This window comes from Mugil cephalus, chromosome 2 (genome assembly GCF_022458985.1).
Source record: "Mugil cephalus isolate CIBA_MC_2020 chromosome 2, CIBA_Mcephalus_1.1, whole genome shotgun sequence".
NCBI classification, from domain to species: domain Eukaryota; kingdom Metazoa; phylum Chordata; class Actinopteri; order Mugiliformes; family Mugilidae; genus Mugil; species Mugil cephalus.
In genome coordinates this window covers 10,281,894-10,307,260 of record NC_061771.1, presented here as the reverse complement: position 1 = coordinate 10,307,260, position 25,367 = coordinate 10,281,894, and the positions used below count along the sequence as shown (strand labels likewise).

At 43.3% G+C, this 25,367-nt stretch overlaps 1 protein-coding gene across 9 annotated transcripts; it reads left to right on the top strand.

Annotated features, from left to right (window-relative positions):
* The first annotated feature begins 143 nt into the window (after window positions 1–143).
* ctnnd1 (catenin (cadherin-associated protein), delta 1) lies at window positions 144–25,254 on the top strand. Of its 9 annotated transcripts, none has more exons than XM_047577739.1 (23): window positions 144–292; window positions 7,531–7,678; window positions 9,705–9,779; window positions 10,575–10,700; window positions 10,825–11,114; window positions 11,198–11,288; window positions 11,411–11,601; window positions 11,798–12,053; window positions 12,913–12,984; window positions 13,633–13,783; window positions 14,356–14,557; window positions 16,807–16,924; window positions 17,033–17,189; window positions 17,753–17,770; window positions 18,894–18,959; window positions 19,069–19,196; window positions 19,603–19,753; window positions 19,962–20,157; window positions 20,260–20,456; window positions 20,892–20,939; window positions 21,103–21,185; window positions 22,921–22,975; window positions 23,403–25,254. In XM_047577739.1, exons 2-23 carry the CDS (start codon window positions 7,538–7,540, stop codon window positions 23,459–23,461), a joined length of 2,871 nt encoding a protein of 956 aa, XP_047433695.1. In that variant the 5' UTR covers window positions 144–292; window positions 7,531–7,537; the 3' UTR covers window positions 23,462–25,254. The 9 variants fall into 9 exon arrangements, with proteins under 9 accessions (XP_047433695.1, XP_047433698.1, XP_047433697.1 ...); XM_047577742.1 differs by having other exon boundaries at window positions 22,921–23,015; XM_047577740.1 differs by lacking the exon at window positions 144–292 and adding an exon at window positions 299–573.
* Window positions 25,255–25,367: the final 113 nt, after the last annotated feature.

Below are 25,367 nucleotides of genomic sequence, written 5' to 3'. Positions count from 1 at the left end.
GTTTTTGCGATAAAACAACAATTTAAACAACGCACAAACTCAGGAAATGACACAATTCGTTAGCCTGTCAACCAAAGATATGAGACAAACATGTAAAACCGAATGAAGATAATTTTACTGGAGATAACCTGACCAGCCTGTGCTATTCTGCAGGTTTCTAGCCTCTTCTGTTCTGCTCTCTTATCTCAGCCCAGGGCTCACCGCCTCCTCCTCTCCCTCCAGCGGAGAGGAAGAGAGAGGAGACTAGACAGCGAACAACAAGCCGAGGAGAGGAAGATAGGACGTTGCATAGGTGGGTGTTTCTCCCTCTTCGTTGTGAGAGCTCTCGCCTTTTAAAGTGGACAGTCCCGCTGCTGTGTTGTTGTTTGTTTTCACCGTGTTTGTTAGACTTCGCCACGGCGTTTTTGTGGTCTCATCACAACTCTTCTCCCGAGCCTGTCTGCTTTTGGATCGTGTCAGCCCAGTGGCAGAAGAAGAAGGAGCAGCAGCAGCAGCAGGCTAGGCTAGGCTAGGCCGGAATCCACAAACACTTATGGACTTTGAAAAACAAAGCTAAACCCGTCGCCAGAATCGGTAATGGTCCGCCTTTTGGTGTAATTTATTCGCCGCAGCTGCTTGTGAATTGTAAATAGGCGGGAAGAGGAGCGACTTTTAATTTTGTGAACTTGTGAACGCAGCGTTAGCATGCTAGCAGCGTTAGCATGCAGCATTGGTCTCTGTCTGTGCGTGTGTGTGTGTGAGAGAGAGATTAATAGGTTATCCAGAGTAAGACTTGGGGAAAAGTTTAACCAAAAGTTAAATCATATTGATGTAGAGGTAGCCTAAACACAAACACGAGGCTAGCCGGCTATCATTTTATAACGCCGAGGAGGTGGGATGGATGTGTGACATGACGCGCTGATCCCAAGGTGTTTTTATTACATTTAAAGTAGATGTTGGAAAGCATTTCCGCCACTTCTGTGCGAGCTGGGGGGTATTCAGGACAGGTGAGAGTACACGGAAGTGACCGGCCACCTCACAGCGTCATAGACCGTAAGTTTGGAGTCAAAGTCCAGTCCGGGCTTATCTATTTCCTTTTATGAGTTGTACCTGAAACGCCCACTCTCCGTGGACAGTAACGGTGCTCTCAGGTGACTATGCTCCTTTTTTTTTTTTTTCTTTTGGTGTTTGACTTTTGTGCATTTTTGTGTGTTAAAAGTCTTTTGTGAGAGCTCATTGTTAAACGTTTCAGCATGTGTCCTCTGATGTGGTAGAGGAGGGAGACTGGATGTGTAGTAGTAGTGGTGGTTGCACACAAAAGCAAGAACCTGTTGTGTGGGTCTGGACTGGGGTGTGGTAAGGTGGCAGGCGCGTTGGTTGCTTCATTATTCGGTCCCTTGTGTGGAGGATTGCAGTGCTGACACCTTCTCACTTTACACTCCATTCAGCGTGAACAGAAGCTGGATTACTTCGGTGGATTTCACTCGTGGAGCTGTTTTCATGATGTGAAAAAGTTTTCTTTTTTTAAAAAAAAAAAAAAAACAGCAAGTGCATTTGACCGTTTGTGAAAGGTAAGGCGTCTTTTTATCTGTCTTGATTCAGTCAGCTGATCAGGGCAGTATGGACATGCCTGGCATATTCTTGTAAATACCCTGCAGACATATTTCCTTTGACCTGCCGGAGCAAAGATGGAAGTGATTGTGAGCAAGTTTGGACAAGCCGTGTTCTCGGAAATGTCCCCTGTATAAGATGTAAAAGGGAGGAGGAGGAGGAGGGGAAAAAAAAAAAAGTCGGACATTTCTTTTGCCTTGCCTAGAATTTGTTCCTAGCCATGTCGTCTCTGGGCGCTGAAGTCTTGCTGCTCAGCCAGTTGTTTTAACCAGGCCTATCATTTGTGAGCCTCTGTAATGATGGGCTTTCAGAGCACACCACGGGTGTGTCCCTCTGACACACAGGCGCTGGGGTTTTCTTACATTCGCTCCTCCTTTCTGTCTTTCTCCTCTCCATTTATCTGGCTGCCTCACTCTACTTGCAACAGTTACACCTGCGGTTTTGTTTTTATTTGAACTTTGAGCACGTCGGCCGGCCGTGCGTGTAAAAAGGTGCGCGATAATATACGGGGAGTGAAATCAAAGTGCACAGATTCATGAGGCGGTGAAGTGAAACCGCCCTGCAGCGCCATTCCTCAGTCGTCGTGGTTCACTTCTTGGACAGGTTGAGTGTCAGTCTTGACTTTAACAGCAGCAGTTTAACCAGCTCCCTTGTTAGGAAGTGGTCACACTCACTTCACTGGTGGTAAACATTCCTTGATAGTTTTCTAGTTTTTGTGACCACTTTTCAAGTCGGGTTTTTACGTTCTGAATGTTTCTGATAACGTCCTGTCATTCTCTGAAGTCGAAGGCTGAGATCAAGTATGAATGGAGATGCATTTACTCGCCAGTTCACAAGGAACACCAGTGTAAACCGCTGTACTCTAATATAATAAGGTTATGGTATTCAGCGTTAGTTTAAAATGACGGAGAGAGAGACACTGATTCAACAGTGTTTTCATTTTGTAGCACTATTTGATTGTATTGTCTTCTACTCACACATGCTCATATTATTTTGACATACCAGTGTAAACGTTAAGGCTAAATAACAGAATCACTTTAGAGTTTAACAGGACCAAAGAACTACATCCTGTAAAATGATCATCCTCTTGAATTAACACCTTTTCTGATGCTGTTTCAACTTAACATTAGAAAAAGAGTCATGAAGGAGTGTACATAATGAACTGGCGTGTGAGTTGTTATTGACTCTAGCTTTGCATGGTCACACAGCTGGGCGACAGCTATGATCATTTGATGACTTTCACAGAACTCATAAATGCATACACACATAAAGAACAATTGACTTACAAAATGTAGTTGTTGAACTTTGTGAATGCCTGCTTTCAGGACCCTGTTTTATTGGCTGTGAGTACATTTATTGCCAATGGATGTGATGGCCAAGCAGACAAAGGTCACTCACCCAGAACAGGAAAGTGTATTTACTGCCACTGTGCCTTAAACAGAAAGTGTGTTTTATTTTTCGAATGCATGATAAACGTCACAAATATGTCACGGCTGGTTAAATAATGAAAATAATCAGCCCTTTTGCGGCGCTTGATAACTTGATAACTGTGTTATACCTGAACAAGAAGCGACCTGTTGCGCCAGTGCCAGCGTCGAACTCATTGGTTCATTTTTCGGCTGCGCACGTCGTTTCCCACTAAGAATAGTAAGCTGGAGTTGTGTGGGTTAGACAGCTGGCCTTCCCTGAATCCCTGAAAACTCTGCGTGGACTGATGTAGCGAATGTTAGTGTATGTGGGCGTGTATGAATTTGCGCTCTTTCTGCTGCTACCACACTCTGCTCATGCTTTAGACCACATGGGTGTGTGTCTGTGTGTGTGTGTGTGTGTGTGGGGGGGGGTGCCATGGTTTCAATTCAGGATGCTTGGATGTGGGCCAAGGCTAACACACAAAACGCACAACGCACAGACACACAGCCCAAATGTCTGTGTGACCATTGAAGTGAGGCTGAGTCAGCGCAGCTCTTGGCCAATCCACAACTGCATTTTGCCACAGCTTCACCTCAGCTGTGAGTGTGTGCGTGCAGACCGGGACAGAATACATGTCTTCAATGAGGAAATACACTGCAGCCATAACTCTGGGTGATACGGATACAAATTGTGAGTAAGTTTTCATCAGGGTGTCCCAGTCAAGTCGCTTTAAACATGGCTGGATTAAGCACAGAGCTGAGCTCTTTGTTTTTCTTTACGTCTGCCGTAAATCAAAACCGTGAAGGAATGTAACTAAACATGTCTGCTGTGTGGAAACACTTTGCAGAACTGAGGAGAGATTTCTGTTGTGCGGTTTTATAAAGCTCGGCTTAGAAGAATTGTCATTTAGCATTTGTTGGGTCAGTGTGAATTTTCAAGTTGAGCTGTTTATCAACATATTGAAGCTTGTTAGATGCTAATTTATTTCATTGACCCAGTGTTTTATCCAATAAGGGACAATATTTTAGTTTCTTTACTGTTTGTGTTAAAAAATCTTTCTTGTTACGTATAAAATAAGGTGAACATCTTTTAGGAATACCCTGGAGAGAGGTATTTGTTTCCCCGATGTATTGTAGAGCTTTATAGTTGTCCATATAGGCTTGTAGTAGTGATTTTGGAGTTTATTGTTGTTAGTACAGTTGCAGAGTTCGTATGCAATCTAAGAAGATCAAGATAAGAAGACAAGAGAAAGAGAAAACCTTTATGAATCTCCAGAAGAGAGGAGGAAATTTTATTTGCAAAATGTGTTTAAAAAAAAGGGGGCAATTAATTCAAAAATGGGTAGATCAGCTCAGATCAGCCAAAGCTCAATATCAAATTATAGATCATAAAATATAAACTATATAACAAACTTGATGAGGACATTCTCAGATTTCGTTTCCAGTGAGTTGTGAACACAAACAATGCGCACACGTGTGTTGTGAGGTTACTCGGGGAAGTAAGCAGCATTATTCAGGGCTATCCCATTAGCAGATATCATTTAGACCTGTTTGCTAATGGTCTTACAGCATTCTGATGACTAATGCCCTGGCTTTAAGTGGCAAAAGCCATTTAAAACTTTCACAAGGAATTGCACCCTGCCGCAGGAATGTTGTGGTGGTTGGACTTTGATAGCTGTAGGCGGTTGTGTGGGTCTGACAGTCTATCGCACAAGGGCACAAAAAGCTGTCGTCTTTGCTCGTAAAAAGTGCTTCTGACACAGCGGCAAAGAACATCTCACACAGTGACATGTTGACTTATCTGGTGTCTGCTGCTTCATTGTTGAGTTGATTTTCATGGCTTCCTCTGCAGAGCTGCTACAGGCGCCTTCATGACACAGCAGGCGTTAGATCGCTGACACATTTCTCTGTTTGTTTCTTTGTCGGGAAACGACTGAAAATGTTGTTTTAAGGCATTATACACAGGACAGCATTGCACTGGAGTTAGATTAGAATGGGGTTTAAAAATATGTGCCTTTTCCAGTTTCCTGCATTTTCTGATTAGAAATCTCGCTGCGGTCTTGTGAGACTCTTTGCAGTTAAAGGTAAAATATTGTCTTCGTAATTGACGAACAGTTAGTTTTGTGAAAATCTGTTTCATAACAGAGCGAAATAATATAAAAAACCTCGCAGAATAAATCGACATTGAATCCAGTCAAATCAAATCCGTTCAGGTAATCTGTGCCAATACCCTGCCCTAGATAATATATCGTTAAACTAATGGCATAATTGCGTAAGTCGTTATTTCACTGACAGTTAGAATATCAGTAAAAATACCAGCGTGCTGCTAAAAATGTTGTTTTTTCATGTCACGTTCCAAGATAACTTGGGCGATTATGCCACTTTAACGATTTAACCACTTGAGATCTTTTAAAGCCATCTCTCATTGTGCGAGTGCCCTGATTGGTTAAGAACAAACAGCGTTGGCCTCTTGCCATCTCCAGGATTGAAGTGTAAAGAAAAAAATGCTGCAGCACAATGAAAGACTGAAGGGCTCCCTTATTAGGACAGCTTCCAACAGCTGAGACAGGATATGACACGCTAAATCTCACAGTGGAATGTATGACAATGGTGGTATGCGTGTGTGTGTTTTTGTGCAGCTCGTGTGTCTTCAGATGTTTTCCACACACACAGAGAGGAATCGGTGGCAGCAGCCACAAATCTGTTTCAGTATTCAAGGATAAAAGCAGCCGCACACACTTGCCACCTTTATTTAGTCTCTACATAGACAATCACTCACCGTCACACAGATGTGAACACACACTCACACGCTGGTGTGTGTGCGCTCTCAGACTCAATACAGGAGTCTTTGTTCACTGGGCGCAGACAGATTTGAAATACATGAGTCGGTTAACTTTGAAGCAGAAAGTGGTTTTTATCCTGGTTTGGAGCTGAGCCACGTTCATGTCATCCCATTATGAGACAGATGCTGCTGAGGACCTTTTCCACGGATTCCTCATTCCTTCATCATCGCTGTCTCTGCCGAGGGTGGAAACCTGACAAAAAGCCCCTCGTCATTATCTTCACTCATGTTGGAGTGAAATTTACTTTTTACCTCTGTTTTCTGTGACGTGTCTTTAGATCTCGTTTCCTTCCAAAAGGTCCAGTTGGTGATTTGAAAAAACAATTTATGGCTCTTAAACCTCTGCATGCCTCCCCGCATCCTCTCCATGGGCGTATATTTAATACACTTATGCTGGTATGTAGAAAAGAAAGTTAAAAACTAGAGGATAAGGCAATTTCTACTTCCTTACTTTAAGCAAAAGTCCAAATATCAACTTTTACTGAATCAACTCAATGTTTCATAGATGAGGTCAGATTGCGTTAACCAGATGAAGAAGAAGTTGAGTTCTGAAATGTCAGGACACTGTAACTTTTGACATTCCCTTTGTTTTGACATTCCCTGTAATGTTTGTGGTCCCGCAAAGTTGTGCGATGCAGCCTCGACAATCATTTACCGAACATCATCTGTGATCTTAATCTCGTCCCATTCCAGAGTCAAATGGCATCTTTGCCATTTGAGTGTTTTCATTTTTTAGTTTACGGCAGCACGTTTTTATTGGTTGGATATTATTTATTGATGCGTTAATGTGTTCGTCACATCCTGTAAAGGCTCCTGGCACTGTTTTAAAAGCTGCCAGGCAGTTTGTAGTCTGATCACTTAATGGTTTATTTAAGAAAAAAAAGTGTCTCTCGAAAGAAACGGTTGTAACTGAATCTCCCGTTACAGGTGACGTATCATATCTGTCAGTGTCTAATAGCTAGACAATAAAGTTTCTAGATTCAAGTTAATCTGCTTTTAAACACATGAAATAAAACCTTGTGGCTCTTGCTGCTGAGGAGAGCGCACTTTCACATTTCCAAACACCTCTGGCTCCGATTTGACGCTGTCTCATGATCGCTGCTCTCGTGCGCTTCGTTCTCCTCCTTCTTTTCTCACTTTCGCTGCATTTTGGAACAGAAAAGTGTTAACAAGCCTCACACTCTGCTAACATGCTGTAATTGTCTCTCGTCATGTCATCTCACCCTCTATTTTTAACCTCGCGTGACAGTAGGTGAAAGAATTGTTTAAAAAAAAAAAAAAAAAAGTGACGCTAACTTGCACCAAGTCTTGCTTCTCTGCTCCTCCCTCGGCCTCAACTGTGAAACTGCTTCAAGATTTTTTAGAAGAATTTTCAAGTAGGAAGCTGCTTCCTTCCTTTTTCAGTCCATTAACTGCTCTTGCAGAGTTTCCAGCTCTTGTTCTAACTTTTTTATATCTCTTGCACTTCCTGTCCTATTATTAATCAGCTCCGTTAACCTCTAAATACCAGCTTCATTAGCGCGTCTTCACCGTGCATTCCCAGCCGTGCGCCGATCTTTACATCTCTGTATACTCGCGGGTGTTTCTGTCTGTCCTCAGATAAATGTTGGTGTTGGTTGAATCTTTTCTTGCTCTCTGGTGTTGACCCTGTCCCGTCCTGTCCTCTCCTCTCCTGTGCTCTGCTCTCAGCGTGTGAATGGAGCAGTGTGCGAGTACGGCCTCCCTGCTGGCCTCGGTGCGGGAGCAGGAGAGGCAGTTTGAGATGCTGAGCCGAGCTTTGGAGGAGGAGCGGAGGTCGTGTGCCGGCACCTTGCCCCGCCCCCTCCCCAACATGCAGGTAACACGGAACGACCCCTGTCGCTGTCATCACCACCACCACCACCACCACCACCGCCGCCACCCACCCTCATGCATACTTTCCATCCAAATTTCGCTCGGATTCTGCCCTTACCCAAGCATGTTCCATCCATCCATCGACGTGGTTGTCGCCTCCCTCCTCATGTGTGTGACTGTCTGGAGAACAGAGTAATTCTGGACTCTTGCTTGACTCCGCTTCTCGTTTTCCGAAAGTTAAACGCTGAGTCGCTAAAAGTGACTGAAACACTTTTCAGCGACGTGTTCCCGAGGAGGTAATCCTCACCCTCTGTTTTGTCCTCGCAGCTTTCGATCGTGCACTTTGCAATCTTTCACGCTCCTTCTCATTAACCGTCCGCGTTCGAAATAAGCCTTCCCATGGTTCTCATCGTATCACTTCAAGCCTAACAACCCATCACGTTTGTCTCAACATGTCCGTGGGTGTTGCATGCACAGAGATGTCTTTTATTTTTTTTAATGCTTGTTGTGATGTCTTTTATTATTAAGAGTTTAGTTTTGTATCACAGTATGTCGGCCGGATGCTTTACAATGCATATAAATAATTAATTTATGTCTGACTGGATGTGTTTCCCGGATGAGGAGGCCGTCTTTCTGCTTTTTCATTGAGTCACGGTCCGTTAAATGAAGCAAAGTTTCAGTCAGACTACTTTTATCAGATGAATTCTCAGTAAGTCTCTTTCTTTCTGAGGCGGTTCGATATCCAAAGTGTATTGCTCTATTTGCTTTCACACCCTCTTTATCATGCGTGAGTCAGTTACCTGCAGAAACGAGTGACCTCATTCACACATGCAGGCTTATACGCCTACGCTCGCTCATTCTTTCGCTTTCTCCTAATGGTATACATGGCTGTGCGCACGCTATTCCTCCGAAGCAACGGTTGCAACATGCTAATAAGCAATCAGTCTCTCGCACTCGCTCACTTTCCTTCTTTCGTTTGTCGCTGTTGAGCTCAGACATACCTTCACCAGGACGCGGTCCCAGGTGGCTGATAAGAAGCAGAAATGTATACAATGTGTGTTATGGTGAGAGCAGGACAAGAAATGTAGCCTGTGCAGGTTTCTTATCACCGATGTGTTTACATAGCCCAAAGGCTTCAACATGCCTCTGCCAGTCTCCCAAAGCAGCGCAACACGACCTCAGTTGTTCACACAGGTTCCAACATGTTCACATCTGCCTGGTACTTTCTACTGTTCTCTCTCCCTGAGCCCCAATAAGACTTGAAGATCAAGTTAATTGGCTTAATTTGTGTTGACTTGGTCTGGGCAGGCTGCCGTCACATCTCCTACCTGTACTATTTTGAGCTTTCAGCAGACTATTTCTGTTTGAGTTTGAATGCAGCATTTTTTGTCAGTATGAGCCAATGGCATGTCATTTTGGAATCAGTGTTGAGCAATTGCCTCTGGCTGTCCCACTTTTGTCCCGGTAGTAGCGGAGGTTAAGCTCAGTAGAGATAGAGCTCCCTCTGTGGCTGGAACGGGAATTGCACCACACCCTTCTCCACTCCTAAGCAGACAATGCGGGTAGTGTTGACATACCGTATGAGAGCAGGCGTTTGTGTCTCCGGGTTTGTGTCATTGTGTCGGCCATTTTTCCTTTCATTGCCGACTAATTCGTCTTTTCATGCTGCCACCACAGTCCATTCATACACTGGTGGGGTGTTTACGTACCCTGGAAGCGCAGACTAAAACTCTACGTGCTCTGCCACCACTGATCGTTTAAAACGGTATGCTTCATGAAGTAGCAATTAAGTCACTGTAACTATAAGACAGGAAAAACTAGAGCTCCATGTTCTAGTAGCAGAGGATCGTGCCATTAAAATGAAAGATGAGGACTTGAGTTGCTTGTTTCCTCAGTGTCTGGAGCGGTTCAGGTGCTCAGTCAGTGGCGTGGTGCCGTGTATTTGTTCATGAATACATATTTACTCGCTCATTGTCAGCGGCTCGTTTGACCGTGTGTTGCATCTCCTCACGGGTTCTTTCTCTCCGCAGAACGGCCGCGCTCCTTGTGATGCAGACATAGAGAGGTTGACACTGAACGAGGGTTACATTAACGGGACACATCACGTAAGTACCTTTCAGAGCCCTCCGTTTAATCTAGATTAAAATTGGTTCATTAGGAACGCTGCAGTCTACTGGTGGCCCAGGTGGCTCTTTGGTGGTTATTTGTTTTAGCTCCGACACAAACTGAAACCACATTCCTGTAGCGTCAAAACAGCTTCTTTTTAAACGAAGCTGTCAGAATTCCTAGAAGTAGTAGAAGAAGAAGACCCACATGACTAAACATGTCTGCTCTGTGGAATTACTTTTCTTAATGACTTAATTTTCCAGAGTAATTTCTCAATTACGCAATGTGGATGTTTTCAGCTTGATTCAACATCTGCCTCTGTATTTCGAAGAAAAGAAGCATCAAGATGAAAAATATGACAGAGTAGCTGGATCCATGATTCAAGCTACGCTCTCAACATTACATGTCAGCCACTGCTCTACTTGAACTTTACAACAGGAGTTTGGGTTAAGACGTTATCATCACGTTAACTTTGAAAGCTCTGTTTGTTGTTGTCAATGCAGAGAAGAAGTAATATAAGATAAGAATACCATTTATGAATCTCCATGAGAGGAAATTCTGTTTATTAAAGATCGGATCATGACTCGCATGGGGTGATACTTAACATTAAACGAGTGGGTTTAAATAAAGTGTTTAATTCACAGACCACATCCTCTAAAATGGCTCATCCAACTCCATTACAACTAAACATTAGAACAATAATAAAGGGGCATTTAGTGCAGGACTTTTAGAGTCGAACCGATCGTTTGTTCCTATGTGAGTGTTTAGAGTTTTATGCTGGTATTTGTTTGCAGTTCAGGATGGAGCCTGGCCGGGTGATGCAGGAGTCATACACAGTGGAGGAGGACCCCCAGCTCTCACTACCTGTAGTCTCCATGGAGACCAACGAAGATGGGAGCACGCGGCGCACAGAAACCACGGTAATGATGACACACGGTTGAGTCCTTTTACCGTTATGATTTGCTTCATGCATAGATATTTCCGTGCTTATAAATATTCAGTGTTGATGTCTCATGTCTTTCCTCACTTGTTTTCCTCTATAAGGTTAAGAAAGTAGTAAAGACGACCACCACTCGCACAGTCATCCCCTCTGTGTCAGACACACTTTCTATGGACGGTGGAGGTTCTGTGACGGGTATGGGAGGCTACACTACACCCATGGACCCACGGGTCTACAGACAGGTCCCTGGAGGTGGCACACCCATGGACCACCCCACTTACACAGTGCCCCGCAACTACCACTATGGACCTCCAGGGGGCTACGACGAGTATCACGGTACACCGCCCAACTACACAAGCCTTAGCAGGGGAGCCCATATGGATGATCGCTACAGGTGCAGTGTTTTCAGAAGTTCGTGGTTATTTCAGAACAGCTTCTCGATCATTTAGGATTTCTTAACCGTCTTCCTCTCCACAGACCGGTGCACCAGGACGGCTACAGAACTTTGGACCCAAACTACAGAGCCCCCAGCAGGAACCAGCTGGACCCCTACGCTGCTCAGCCACAGGTACGTTCAACATTATTTCAGTTACTACATTGCCTTATAAAATATATATTGATGTCATAATGTTGCCGTGGAGTTGGTTACAGCGCCAGTTATCTGGAGTAATGATCCCTGTCTCTGTGTAGGTTGGGAGGATGGGAAGTGCTATGGAGCTGTCCTCCATTCCCAGGTTTGTTGCAGAGCCGTACGGTCTGGAGGACGACCAGCGCAGCATGGGCTACGATGAGCCTGACTACGGCATGGGTCACCCAGTGCACTACGGCACTGTGCCCCGCAGCCACCATGCTTTCCCTCATGGCCCCCCTCGCCGAACTGCGTAAGTAGCTATTGTTGTGACTCATCTGTGTATAAAGGATGAATGAAGAACATGTCAAAGTAGTTGTTCCTCTTTTTGCTTCGGGCCATGCTATTGTAACTATAATATCACTCTTCTAAGTAATTGCAGGGTAAAACCTGGTCAGTGTGTCATCGTACATTCACTCCTCTTTCCCTGCGACGCTCTTTTTCTTCAGGAGTTATGAAGGAACCTTGGATGCCGACATGAGCGGCCCAGGGGACATGTACTATTGGGGTGGAGGAGCACCGCTGGCCCAAGGTGAAAAGGGGAGCATGGCGTCGTTGGACAGCACTCTCAGGAAAGGTCCCGGCCCCAGCGGCTGGCGTCAGCCAGAGCTGCCCGAGGTCATCGCCATGCTCAGTTACAGGCTGGACCCCGTCAAGAGCAACGCAGCTGCATACCTGCAGCATCTCACCTATAAGAATGATAAAGTAAGGGATCCACTCGTGCACAGTCTTTATGTTTTCATTCAAAGCTTGTATCGCGTGCTTGTTTCTCAGAGATGGCTTCAAATAATAGCTGAATGTCTATTATGTGTCTTTAGGTTTGACTGAGGCATGTGATTTATGGTTATTTTTAATTATTCTATAAGATTGTGTCATCTGGTATTTGATTTCCTATCGGCTGAATCCACTTAGTTGTTAGTGAGAAGAGTTTTTGATTTGCATGTGGGTCAACATTGCTGATTAAAAATTGTCAGCACACATGTGTGTTTACAGTAGCATGGACAAACATTACGTGTGTCTGTGAACAGGGTCAGCATGTACCATTGGAGGGAAAACGGTTGTTCTGTACTTTTAATTAGATTTCACTTTGTACCTTATTTTTCTGGGTGGGTTAAATTTACTAAAGTTACTAGTTCTAGTTTCTAGTTGCGCTGCATTGTATTTATACAAATGTGTACTGTATGTTTGCAAACATACAGTACACATTTGTGTTCTTGTTACTCCACTATGCATGCTGTTAATGGACATGATGCAATATGGATGCTGCATAAGTGGTAATATATTATTTATGTATAGTAATGGACTCAAATATCTTTATTGACATTGACCCATGATCCCTTTTTTATTTTAAGATATAAACCAATTACAGACCACCACCAAAAGTTAACCCTGTAGCTAAGCCTCACTCAGTTTGTCTTGGTAAAATAAAGGCTAATCATTTTGCCTTTCATTACATGTTGATTTTAGTTGCGTATTTAAGCTTTTATTTTTTATGGATCGTTTCTTTGCTGTTTTGATCAACACATGTTATTGAATATTTAATATTCATTCTCTTGCTTGGCAGGTAAAAGCTGACGTACGTCGTCTGAAAGGAATTCCATCGCTGGTTTCGTTGCTTGACAACCCCAACAGAGAGGTCAGTCTGCACATTTTCTACATGACTCCCCTGTTCTCTCTTTACTGGTCCACAGGTGTGTTGTGATTCACTTACGGGGCTTATAGGATGTAGGGTACTTCTTATGAAATGTGCTAAGATGGGTCGTTCTCCTGAGTCACGTTCACTCATTAGACCAAATGAATGAGAAATTAAAATAAGCTTTACAAATTTTAGTTCTCTCGGTCAACCCTGGAGGTCAACATTTGTGCTAAATATGGCTTCAGCCGACATTCTGCGGTTCGTCTTCCGCTCCCTTTCATTTAGGCCCAGCCGTGGCCAAAATTTGCTGATGTTTGCATGGGCACTACCAGACAAACCACATCATGCATTCCACTCTTGATGCAGGGAAGCATCTTAATTTCGCATTTCGGAGAAGTTAGAAATCTGGAGCCTATCAGATGACTTGCTGACTTGAGAAATGGGTCAGACAGCGACTGCATCCTACTAAAGAACTGCAAAAGCTCAATAGTGAAATTATGAATGAAATGTGGCTATTATGTTTACCATGACACTGTTTCCTGCTACTATTTTCCAGTTAAATCCATGCGTGTGAAATCACTGCTGTCTTAACGTGACGCTCCATCATGTCAGATCACTAATGTGATTGTTGTTGTATGTGTGTTACAGGTTCATTATGCAGCCTGTGGGGCTCTAAAGAACATCTCATATGGCAAAGAACCAGACAATAAGATTGCTATCAAGAACTGTGATGGAGTGCCGGCTCTGATCAGGCTGCTGAGGAAGACCCGCAACCTGGACCTCACTGAAATTATCACAGGTTAGAGCCCAATGCACATGCAACACACAGGTGTTGCTGCCAACAGCCTGAACCCATTAAGTCTTCAATCCTACAAAATCATAGCAGAGACAAACAAAACGAAGGGACTTGACCAGCAGTCAAGCAGCTGTATACTGGTGTAATGTATACTGGTCAGAATTATTATTATTTTTCTCTGTGGCCACTTTAAAACAGACAAACAAAAGAGCATTTTAAGCCTAAATGATGAACATATGATGATAATTATAGCATTGGTTGTTATCAGACATTAGCTGCTTCTCTTCCCTTGCCTGATTCATTGCACTTTGAACATCATGATACAAAAACAGTTGTAAAATATTATCACTGGAAATGTGAAATCAACTAAAGTATCAATTATACATCATATTGTTTTATTTTTTTACAGCCTTTGACTGGATTCAAAATTTGTCACGTCGTCATAAATTTACCATCAGGAAATCTGGACATCTGTCCGTCATTCATTTTCTTTGGCCCATTTTAGGTTTAAGATGAATGGAAGGAGGATAAGTTAGTGACTGAAGGCACATTTTTTTATTTTGTGTCACACCCAGGGACACTGTGGAACCTGTCGTCTCACGACTCTGTGAAAATGGAGATCGTGGACCACGCGCTGCACGCCTTGTCAGACGAGGTGATGGTCCCCCACTCAGGCTGGGAGCGAGGCACCAACGGAGCAGGAGGAGGGGAGGAAACCTGCAAGCCAAGACATCTTGAGTGGGAGATGGCCCTCACCAACACAGCCGGCTGTCTGAGGTACGGAAGCATCGCTGAGGGTTAATGAAGACGGGTTAATGCAGACGGGAAAGGAAAGTGGAAGGTTGCCACTTCAACAGACCGACGAGAGCAGTGGGATGTGTGAGGGAGGGAGGAAGCAATGACGAGCTAACAGAGCAGAGGAGCAGGAAATGCATCACGGAGTGGTCTCAGTGACGGTAGAAAATTAAAACACGCCCACCATGTCATCCTCAATACATCCTCTTATTCCAATGAACCAAAATAACTTTAGTTTAAGCTTTGAAGTATTTCTGAATGGAGGATTTGATGTGTGGATTTTTTAGCAGTAAACGTACAGTCATATTTTAGTGCTTTATTTTAATGTCGCTGGGTGAAGTGAGAGATCAGGAGTGTGGCAAGAAGGGAATTTCAGAGTTTATGAGTAAGGGATTAGCAGAGGACGACAGCAGGGCAGTGACTTACACAGTGTATAAACACCATGGCTCTGTTATCTGTGCACTCTCCTCGACCGCTTGGCTAATTACGGAGTTCACTCGTGGGTGTAGAAAAGTATGTGTTGATAAGAATTATAGATGAGCTGCAAAGTAATTTAAAAGTATTTTAATGTTTAACATCATGTCGAGCTGGAACCGTTGATCACGTTTTCATAGTTTCACATTTAACCAGAATCATTCAGATAAAATGTTACAACCACAAAAACAAAAAAAATCTTGAATCTGGAAAAAAGTAATTTACCTGAAGTGAAGTAATGCCTCGTCTTCTCTAGTGGAAACAGTGAATAAACAAGCTCTTAGTAACACATTTAAGAGAACCAGATGATGTTTTAATGGCTGTCAGAGTCAGTGCAACAAGTTTTAGACACATGCCAATTAAAACCAATTCACCACCCATTCATTTTTGATGCCCAGTTAAAACGATGCACAGTTTGAACTTTTAAATTCTGCTAAATTGTTCCATCGACGAGACCAAAGTTATTTTCATTTCCATCAAGCCTTCCTGTCCCTCACAAAACCTACAGTTTGCATAATAGACGCAGCATATTTTTGGTGCATGCAGAAACATTGAGGTCATGCTGTAGAAAATTCCGGGCAGTATTTACATCTTTTAGGAAAGCCGCATTTATAATAACCTATATTTGCGTGAAGTACTCATATTTGTCCACTCAATCTTTAACAGTATCCCTTTAAGATACATCTAAAGCGGATTGAAAAAATGTGATTAAATGTTTGTTAAACATGGACAATCGTGCAATTAAATATTTTAACTGATTAACAGATCTAGTTTTTACTAAAGAGATCAGAATTTAAAGGTAAAAGGAGCCAACGTAACGCTTTGATTTTAACATCTTTAGCGTTTTAATTTAATGTGAGCTGCCATTGGAAACAACGTAGGGATAAGAACGAAAGCTATTTTATCTAATCTTCAATGGCTCCAAATGGCAGATGGCAACTGAAGTTTATGGCTTCAGCAATGATTTAACGCCGAGCTTACCTGTTCAGATGGTCTCCTGCTGCTTGATATCAAAGGTTAGTAAACAGGCAAAACGTCTAACACTGATTAATCCATCGTACACCGATTTGAGCACGCACTTGCTCCGGTTTCTGTGTTGCCCTCTACCTGCGCACAGAGACCATGATTTCATTTGAAACGACTGCTCTCTGTTTTTTTTTAAAATGTTTTTTTTGTTTTGTTTTTTGACACAGTCTTAATTGGATTTAAGCTTTGTTTTTTTTACTGTGTATATTTGCCTTGAGCAGCATGTAAATGCGCTTCCTGAACTCTGCAGTGAAGTGAAGTCTGTGACCCCTTACAGTGAAAGGGAATGCGTCCTGCTATTGTATGAGAGGGCGTGTCTGTCACTAGGAAAAACAGGCTCGCACAAAGGCCAAGACTGAAGGCACTACCACGGTGTTTCTGCCTCCGTGTTACTTCCTTTACATTCCTCCTAGTGTCGGCTTTCCATTACTTCAGTTGTTTCAGATCTGTAAATGGCACTGAGTCAGAGAGCAATTCACGAAAATTGGTCCAGAGATGTAACTGGATCTTGTCGGACTGTACACTCTTTGTAAACCAGTCGATTTCACAGCACTTTCATTCAAACGGCTCTCGGGGGTGTGTCCGAGCATTATGTGCTGGAATCCTTTTGTGGTCACTAAAACGAACTCTCTCCTCTCCCCTTTAACCTCGTAAGTGCCTTGTGCATTTCTCCATCCGCTCGCAGTGCTAATCCCCTCGGTGTTTCTTCCCCTGTCATCTTTCCTCAAAAGAAACGTGAGCTCGGAGCGAATCGAGGCGAGGAGGAAGCTGAGGGAGTGCACAGGATTGGTCGACTCGCTCATGTACATCGTCCAGTCCCAGATTAACTGTAAAGATGTGGACAACAAGGTATGCGGACAAACTTGTTTTTTTTTGTTTGGTTTGAGATTTATTCGTAATCAGGTTGAGCTTTTGCATTTCGATAATTCCTCGCTCTCTCTCGCCTCATCTTTGCAGTTGATAGAGAACTGCGTGTGTCTGCTGAGGAACTTGTCCTATCAGGTGCACCGTGAGATCCCCGGCTTCGAGCGATACCAGGAGGCTGTGACCGCCACCCAGGGCTCCGCCCAGTCCCGCCAGAAGGGCGGCTGCTTCAGTTCCCGCAAGAGCAAAGGTCCGTGTCGCAGGCAGAGAGACATTACACACAGGGTTTGGCTTGGCTGCTATCAGGAGCGATGTCAGTGTTGACATCACCGTCTCTCACTTACACAAACAAAATCCCTGGCTGTCACAGGAATGTTAATAACCCAGGGACTGTTTGTGTTTCACCGAGAGTATTGATTTGTTTGCTTTGAGCTGTGATCGCTGTGGTTTTAACAGCAGTCTGTGCAGAAGACATGTGGCGTGCTGTAATTGTATATGGTGCTCAAGGAGACTTATCAGCTTAGTGGTTAAGTCATTTTCTATGTATTTATATTGCTTAGATGTTTGTAAATGCTCAGTGGATGATGCACAGAGCGGCGCGTGTCCTTCCATTCGCTTTATTTGGCCTTCATGACCGGCATGTCACATTGCTGATTCTGGATGGTGGCCGGGGTGTAAGCAGATGTTAACTGGGTGGCTCAGTTGTGGCTGCTTTCCTCTTACTTAAATATCTCTCCTCCTTCTGTTCCGCCACTCTCTTTTCCCCCTTCTCTTTCTCCTCCCTGCTCTCGGTCCTGTTCGGCTGGGCTACAGATGAGTGGTTTTCCAAAGGTAAGCCTTTCTTTACCTCTAATACTGAACTGTGCTTCTACTGCCCGTTGTTGTCTGGAGTAGTTGTTCATTAGCTGAGCTAACAGGTGGACTGCTGTATCAGTACTAACACACACAACTTCCTGTCGCTGCGAAGGAGCTGCAGCGCAAAGCTCAGCAGAGAACACGCTGCTCTGGGTGTTTGCTCCTGACAGCCTACGTCTGACTAAACAACAACAAGTGTACTAACAGTGGAGCCATCGCTCTAAAATGTATACGTACACTGGTCAGCCACAACATTAAAACCTCCACTGTGTGAAGTGAATAACGTTAGGATGTGAAGTTCTTTCGGGAAACCAGGATCCCTCCACTCATGTAGATATTACTTTCATACGGGCCACCGCCATCTGAACATTGTGGCCGACCAAGCACACGCCCGTCCCCAAAGTAAAGGGGGTGTTCCTTCCACTGTGGTCATATATGTTCCACCGCAAAGTGACACACAAGAACCCAGCCATCAACGTGATGTAAAAGAAAACACATCAGACCTTCTTCTATTGGTCCATTAGTTCTGATGCTCTGGTGTGAGATGCTCTCAGCAGTGGACAGGGGTCAGTCTGAACATCCCGACTACTCTGCAGCTACTCAGACCCAAACAAAACAAACTGCGATGCAGCTGTGTGTTCTGACACCTTCCCGTCAGAACCGGCATCAACTTTTTCTGCCTTTGAGCTGCAGTGGCTCGTCTGTCAGGTCAGACCTCACTCTCCAGCCTTTTCTCTGCTGGCTTCAATGAGCCTCGGCTTCAGTGAGTCTTGATTTTCCTTCCGTGGACCATGTTTGATAGGAACTGACAACTATACACTGGGAACACCACACGAGAGCTGCTGTGTTGCAGATACTATAGACATCAAGATGTGGTTCTTGTCAAAGTCGCTCAAATTCTTCCATTTGTCCATTTTTTCTGCTTCTAACATCAAGGACAAAAACCACTTGCTGCCTAATATATCACACGCCCCTAACAGATGTCATGATGATGACATAATCAACATTATTCACTTCACATAATGTTATGGCTGATCAGTACATGTATAATCAGAAATTGTGCGTTTGCTTAGATTGAAATATTGATGTTTGATTTCAGGAAGGAGAGATGAGGAGGCAGAAATGGATAAAATCGACATTCCAGTGAGGGCCACACCGGCTAAAGGTGAGGTATTTATTGTATTCAAAGGAAAGCATTCATTTAGTCATAGCCATCGCATTCAGGATTATTGTTTTACAGTTCATGCTGACACACTTGCTGACTCTCCTCCTAGGCTATGAGCTGTTGTTCCAGCCAGAGGTGGTTCGCGTCTACATCTCTCTTCTCAAAGAGTCCAAGAACCCCACCGTGCTAGAAGCTGCGGCTGGAGCCGTCCAGAACCTGTGCGCCGGACGCTGGACTGTAAGGGCCGCCGTCTACTCCGTGCATTGAATCAATATTGAAAACCATATTGTGCACAGGTTCTTGAGTCATGAAAGAGAGCTTGTCTCGTAGCGGAGAGTAAGGCTGCCTCACATAATGTGATGAAGTAGGAGTTAGTATGCTAGCGGAGCGCCTTTTGGAAATGACCTCCACTATAAATACAGATTACAGTAACATTAGGCAGCTCTAGGACAAACACTGTAAAATAAATGCACTGTATCATCATATTGCCGGATTTTTATAAATATATTAAAGAGATAAGTAGGAGTATTAGTAAGAAATTGGTCGAATCCTTTGCAAAATTGCTAGAAGGTATAAAAGGCAGTATTGTGCGTTGACAAGAAGCGTGTCCTGATTCTGTAAAAATATCGTGTGTGTGTTTTAGTATGGGTCATACATCCGTGGCATGGTGCGCAAGGAGAAAGGTCTGCACATGATAACGGACCATCTTGCCCACGGCAACGACAGAGTGGTCCGTGCCATGTCCGGCGCCCTCCGCAACCTGGCTGTGGATACACGCAACAGAGAACTACTAGGTGAGACTGAGCCACTGATGGGGCAGAAATGAGAAAGGAGGAAGTTCAGTTTGAAGGGTTTTATTTCAGCAGGCAGACTGAGATGTGACCTTTCTTGAGCTGGTCAGGAGGAGACTTTTATATCCACTTCTTCTCCCCCTGCTTTAAAAAAAACACCACCTCACTTTTCCCGTAAAGCATATTGTAAAGTGTAACTTGTCTCCGTCAGGTAAACACGCGATGCCTTACCTGGTGGCCGACCTGCCCAGTGGAGGTCACAGTCAGCCGGTGCGAGCGCTGTCAGAAGAGACGGTGGTGTCCATACTGAGCACGCTCCAGGAGGTGCTGATCTCCAGTGTGGACGCAGCCAAGAACCTCAGGGAATCGCAAGGAATTGAGAGACTGGTGCTCATCAACAAGGACGGGTGAGACCGACGCGGACGTTTTCGTCTTTTTGAAACTGCAGGTTTGAGCGACTTGCTCACATAATGTCCATGTCTTCTTCCTGTGTCCTCTGGGAAAACCAGTCACCGTTCAGAGCGGGAGGTGCGTGGAGCCGGTCAGGTGCTGCAGACAGTGTGGGGCTACAAGGAGCTGCGTCGCACTTTGGAGAAGGATGGTTGGAAGAAGACCGACTTCATGGTCAACTTAAACCCTCCCACCGGCAGTAACAACAGGGCCAACGGAGGATACGATGACAGCACTGCACCGCTGTTAGACAAAGGTCAGGAAGCATAAAGCTTCTCTAAGCGTACTGTGCTAATATATATATAACACCTACAGTATGTTTTTTAATTTCTAATTACACACCTACATGCCCAGTGATTTCTCTGCTTTTTGTTCCATGTTGCAGTTCATTCCCTCGAACATATAATATGATAATAGGTTAGAAATAGACTAAATAAGAGTTGTTTTGTGTCCTATATATTTTAAGATTATTTTGACATTATTCTGAAGAACCTATAAGCCGTGTGACACTGATTTCAAAGTTTCCAAACTCCACCCACTGTACACAAAGCGTATATGTAGATCACACAAAACCCTCAGGCTCCTACACACTGCTGTGTTTGTTTGCAGATAGACTGGCTGCTGACTCTGAAGAACCTTTAACACTATAGAGAAACCATTATGTTTACACTGTGTTTCTTTTTGTGCACAGGTGGAAAAGGGGAACGGGAAATGATTCCAATGAATGACATGGGACCAGGCAAGTGAAAACACAAAATACAAACACACCTGACCGTTGCCACAACAGACGGACCGGTTGTTGACATGTGCATCGGCTAAAATGAATGAAAGGATTTGTGTGGCCTTAACATCACATACAATACAAATATTTGCATGAATTAAAACCTGTCACTACTCTTCAGATGCCTACTCCACACTGGACCAGAGAGGGAGAAGGAACACTCTGGATAACACACTCGAACCTGCTGACAAGGATGCAGTACAGGTAAACCACTTCTTTCCATGCATGACTGCGCCATAATGAGAATCGGCTCTGCTACAAATTTCCTACATCTGTCTTAGGGTTCCGATCTGATACTGGTATTGGTATCAGTCCTGTTATTGATTAAATTCTATCGGGTATCGGTGACAGTGAGTCCGATCCGTATCGTTAGATCTGTTCTATGCTGTCGACGTCTGAAGCTAGTTTCAATGCGCTAGTGCCGACATAGCTACCGCGACGCTCACATTGTTTTCAAAGTGGAGCACGCGAAAAGATCAGCCATTTCGAACTGTATCCCACTACCTCAGTCAATAGACATGACGGCTACGTAGAGTAACCGTACAGTGAATGTTGGAGCGTTGAACTGAATAAATAACGAGGAGGCGGTATGAAGCAGCTAACTTTGAAGGAGATGAAGGAAAGAGGTGAAAAGCTTCCACCTAATAGTTTCACAGGCAACAGAAATCACAATTTCTGCTCCTTTATTTATTATTTTACATTGGATTTTGAATTCCTGATTACACTGACTGAACCATTCCAGAGGTTTAGTTCCTGTTTATTTTTACTTGTTGTTTGACTGAACCAGGAGAGGTTCTGTTATGTATTTTTTTCACATGTTTGACAAAACTAGTGGAGCTGTTAGTTTATTCCGTTGCTTTTGTAATGGATTTTAAATTCCTATTTCCACTAAACCATTGCAAAGAGCTGATTACTGTTTATTTTGAATGTCTACCAACCGAGATCAACTTTTTCCTCCTCAATCTAAGCGCCTTTATTATTTATTTTCATTGCACTTTTACATTGCACTAATTGCACTGGGTGAACCAGGAGAAGTTTTATCATATTTTTTATGTGGTTGACCAAACTTGTGAAGCGATTGGTTAATTTAAGTTGGCTCAGTTAATTCAGTTCAGTTAATTTATATCTGTTTATTTTTTAAAAAACAGGAAAATTAGGAAAGAAATGTTTAAGTGAAGTCTGATGTTGAATGATCCCAGTCTTTTCCACACAATAGTGTCTGTATCGGTATCGGATCGGTATTGGCCGATACTAAAAGTCAGATATCGGTATTGGAAGTGAAAAAAGTGGATCGGTGCATCCCTCATCTCTCTGACCCCACTTACACCTCCACCTCCACTGATTTCAGGAGGACACGTCAGTGCTGAGTGCTGTGAGAGCTGAGACGTTTAGATAAGACCGTAAATACGATTGAATGTGAAAAATATAGGGAAAAATGATTAATCATGCGCAGCACACTTACCGATTCTGAGCTCCCAGAGCGCTGTCGTGCGAATGAACATGTTCTCACACACACCCACAGACAGCATGTTGATGCACGTCTTGCTAAAAGCTCAGTGGTGATTCTGTATCTTACACATAAATTCTCACCGATGTCTTTTTTTTTTTCTTTAACCCTGAAACATGAACTAACAGACAACTAATATTTTGTAACCCTTCTTTCTTTCTTTCCTGATCCTTGTTCCTCTCCACTTTCCTTCACGTGTTTTGGACATTTTTCTACTCACCTGAACCCTCTTTATTATCACTTTATTCACCCTTCTCCCCGTGTGTGTGTGTGTGTGTGTGTGTGTGTGTGTGTGTGTGTGTGTGTGTGTGTGTGTGTGTGTGTGTGTGTGTGTGTGTGTGTGTTCTCTATGAATCTTGTTTGTGCTCCTTCTTCTTCTGCCCCTTTCTCTGTCACATACCTCCTCTCCTTATCTCTCTTTCTGTCTCTCAGGGAGGGATGTATGGGGAGAGGCAGGCCTCCTTGCCTCTAATGGATTCTTATGATGGTTAGGCCACACCCACTGTCACATTGCATGTCCGCGCATGGTATGTGTGTCCCAACCGGCTGCTTCTCTCTCAACTCACTGCATGGCCTAATATCAAAGTTGATTTTTAAGAACTGTGTACTATTTTATGTATTTGGTAACGTTGTTAATGTTGTTAATGAGCTGCCATTGTAAAAAAAAAACGTTGTGCTCCCCCTGCTGTTGAAAAGTGTCATTTATTTTTCCCCTCATGCACAGTTTATTTTTGTTGAACTTGTGGTGAATTTGTTGCCCCGGAGCCACTGTTGTGTGTTGTATTTTGGACAGTTTATGTTTGTTTTTGTTTTTTTTCTGTGTATTTGAAATGCAAATATGCAATTCTTCCCACCTGAACGTCTCACGTTAGCTGCTCCGCTTGATCACTTCCTGCCCTCCTCTTCTCTTGCAGAAAAACTAATTGTGTGCATCACAAGACGACAGCCTCCTCCCACCTACTGCCCTTGCTGAACTGACAATGGGGGACCACTCCACTACCGATGGGACTAAGACGCCAAGCTTTCACATTCACTCTTCTTCCCTTTTCTCTCTTTCTCTCTGTTACATTCCTCCATTGCAGCTGACAAACTAATGAAACCAAGCTGACGTGGACAACCGGATGTGACACTATGACCACTCAATGCTCCGTCGTGTCCCTGTGCTCCAAAAACACTAACCACTCCAACGACACGCCGTGGCCTCGACACTACATCTCCGTGCAACAACGCTGCAACTTTCTGGACAACACTAACACAGTGACCGCGAATTTCTGGAGGTCGGAGCATTGACTAATTAAAATAATTCATCTGTTGGGATCAGAGCAGGACACCTGACATTCTGTTTTGAAGAAATAGTGGAAATGTGTCTTTTTTTTTTTTCTTCTCTGATGCTTAAACACTACAAGAAAATGATTTCCTACCACTGACAATGTTTATGAACCTAATTAGATATATGTAAAGCTTCTGCTTCAGTTTTGGTAGTGGTTGTTCTTCTGCTTTCTTTTCACCGCTCCATTAGTTATGTTCCTGTGCCAAATGACACACTACTGCTGCGACTGCCAACGCTCAATTGAACTCAAGAAACTTCATTATCATCCAAAAAAAAATAATAATAATAATAATTGTCACCTGCTTTGTATTTTGTATGCAGTTTTTGTCAGTGGCAGCCCATTGCCAATGGAGCACAGGGGTTTCTGCATTTTCTGTATTTGATTGTGATGCAGAACTACCTGATATGGATGTTTGCACAGACGGTTATAAAGCAGAGAAACGATTCCCCCCCTCTTTGGAATATACAGTCCAGGCTTTTGAATCTGATCCCCTTACTTTAGTAAAATCCTTGGGAGATATCATGAGAGTCAGTGGGTTCTTTTCCATGTATATCTTATGAATGTGTACATACATACAAGACTGTACCAGTGGGCTTAACTGGAGTGCCTCGCTCATTCAGGACAGGTGTCATGGGTGTGTCCAGCGTGACCTGGTGAAAGCTGTGTGACTCGGGCAGTTTTCAATTGTTTTGTTCTTATCATTCTTGGATTTATTTTATTTTGAAAGACTTTTTTTAAAGTCAAAATTTTTTCGAGTTCTGTGTTATTTACTGCTTCACAAACCCATAGCCTGACCGGTTGTTCTGTAGAAGAATGTGTAGTGCCGAGTGAGATGTAGACACTTACCAAGTGGACCATTAAAAAAGAAGCACTACGGGGGTATGATGTGTGTTTTTTATTTTTATTTTTTTTTTTATTTCTTTTTTAACTGTTCCTTTGTTTTCCATACATGACAGAGGGAGCCTAATTTTCTCTCAAACGAGTTGCCTTTAAGAGTGGACTGACTGAATGAGGAGAGGAGAGCAGCAGGAAGATTTTTGCGTAAGGAGGCATAGACCAGATTTTGATATTAGGTAAAGTGGAGGAAAAAATAAAAGCACATTTAAACTATATATACAAGAGAATATTTGTTAATTTTAATGGTTTTATGTATTTTTTTTTATATTGATTTGGGTGCTCTGGGTGAATGCATATGCAATCAGTTTTTTTCTTATGTTTTGATTGTCTTAATCAAAAGAAAACCAAGTTAGCTGAGCAAAATAATAACAATAAAAAATCCCTCAACATCAGATACTGGAACACTAATGGAAAAGTCAGATTGTGGATTACACCTTAATCTCTTTGCCTTGGCTCTTAAAGTTGCACATTCGCATTTATGAATGAATTCTGTAACTAGCAATAATGTTTTTAATAAAAAAGAAAATGATTTGTCAGAGTCTTTGTTTTGTGTTTTTGTGTGTTATCGATTGTGGAGGAGTTACACTTCCATGTTTATGTGCGCACAGTGTTGTTTCACCAAGCGGCCACAAGGTGTCGCTGTCACGTCAA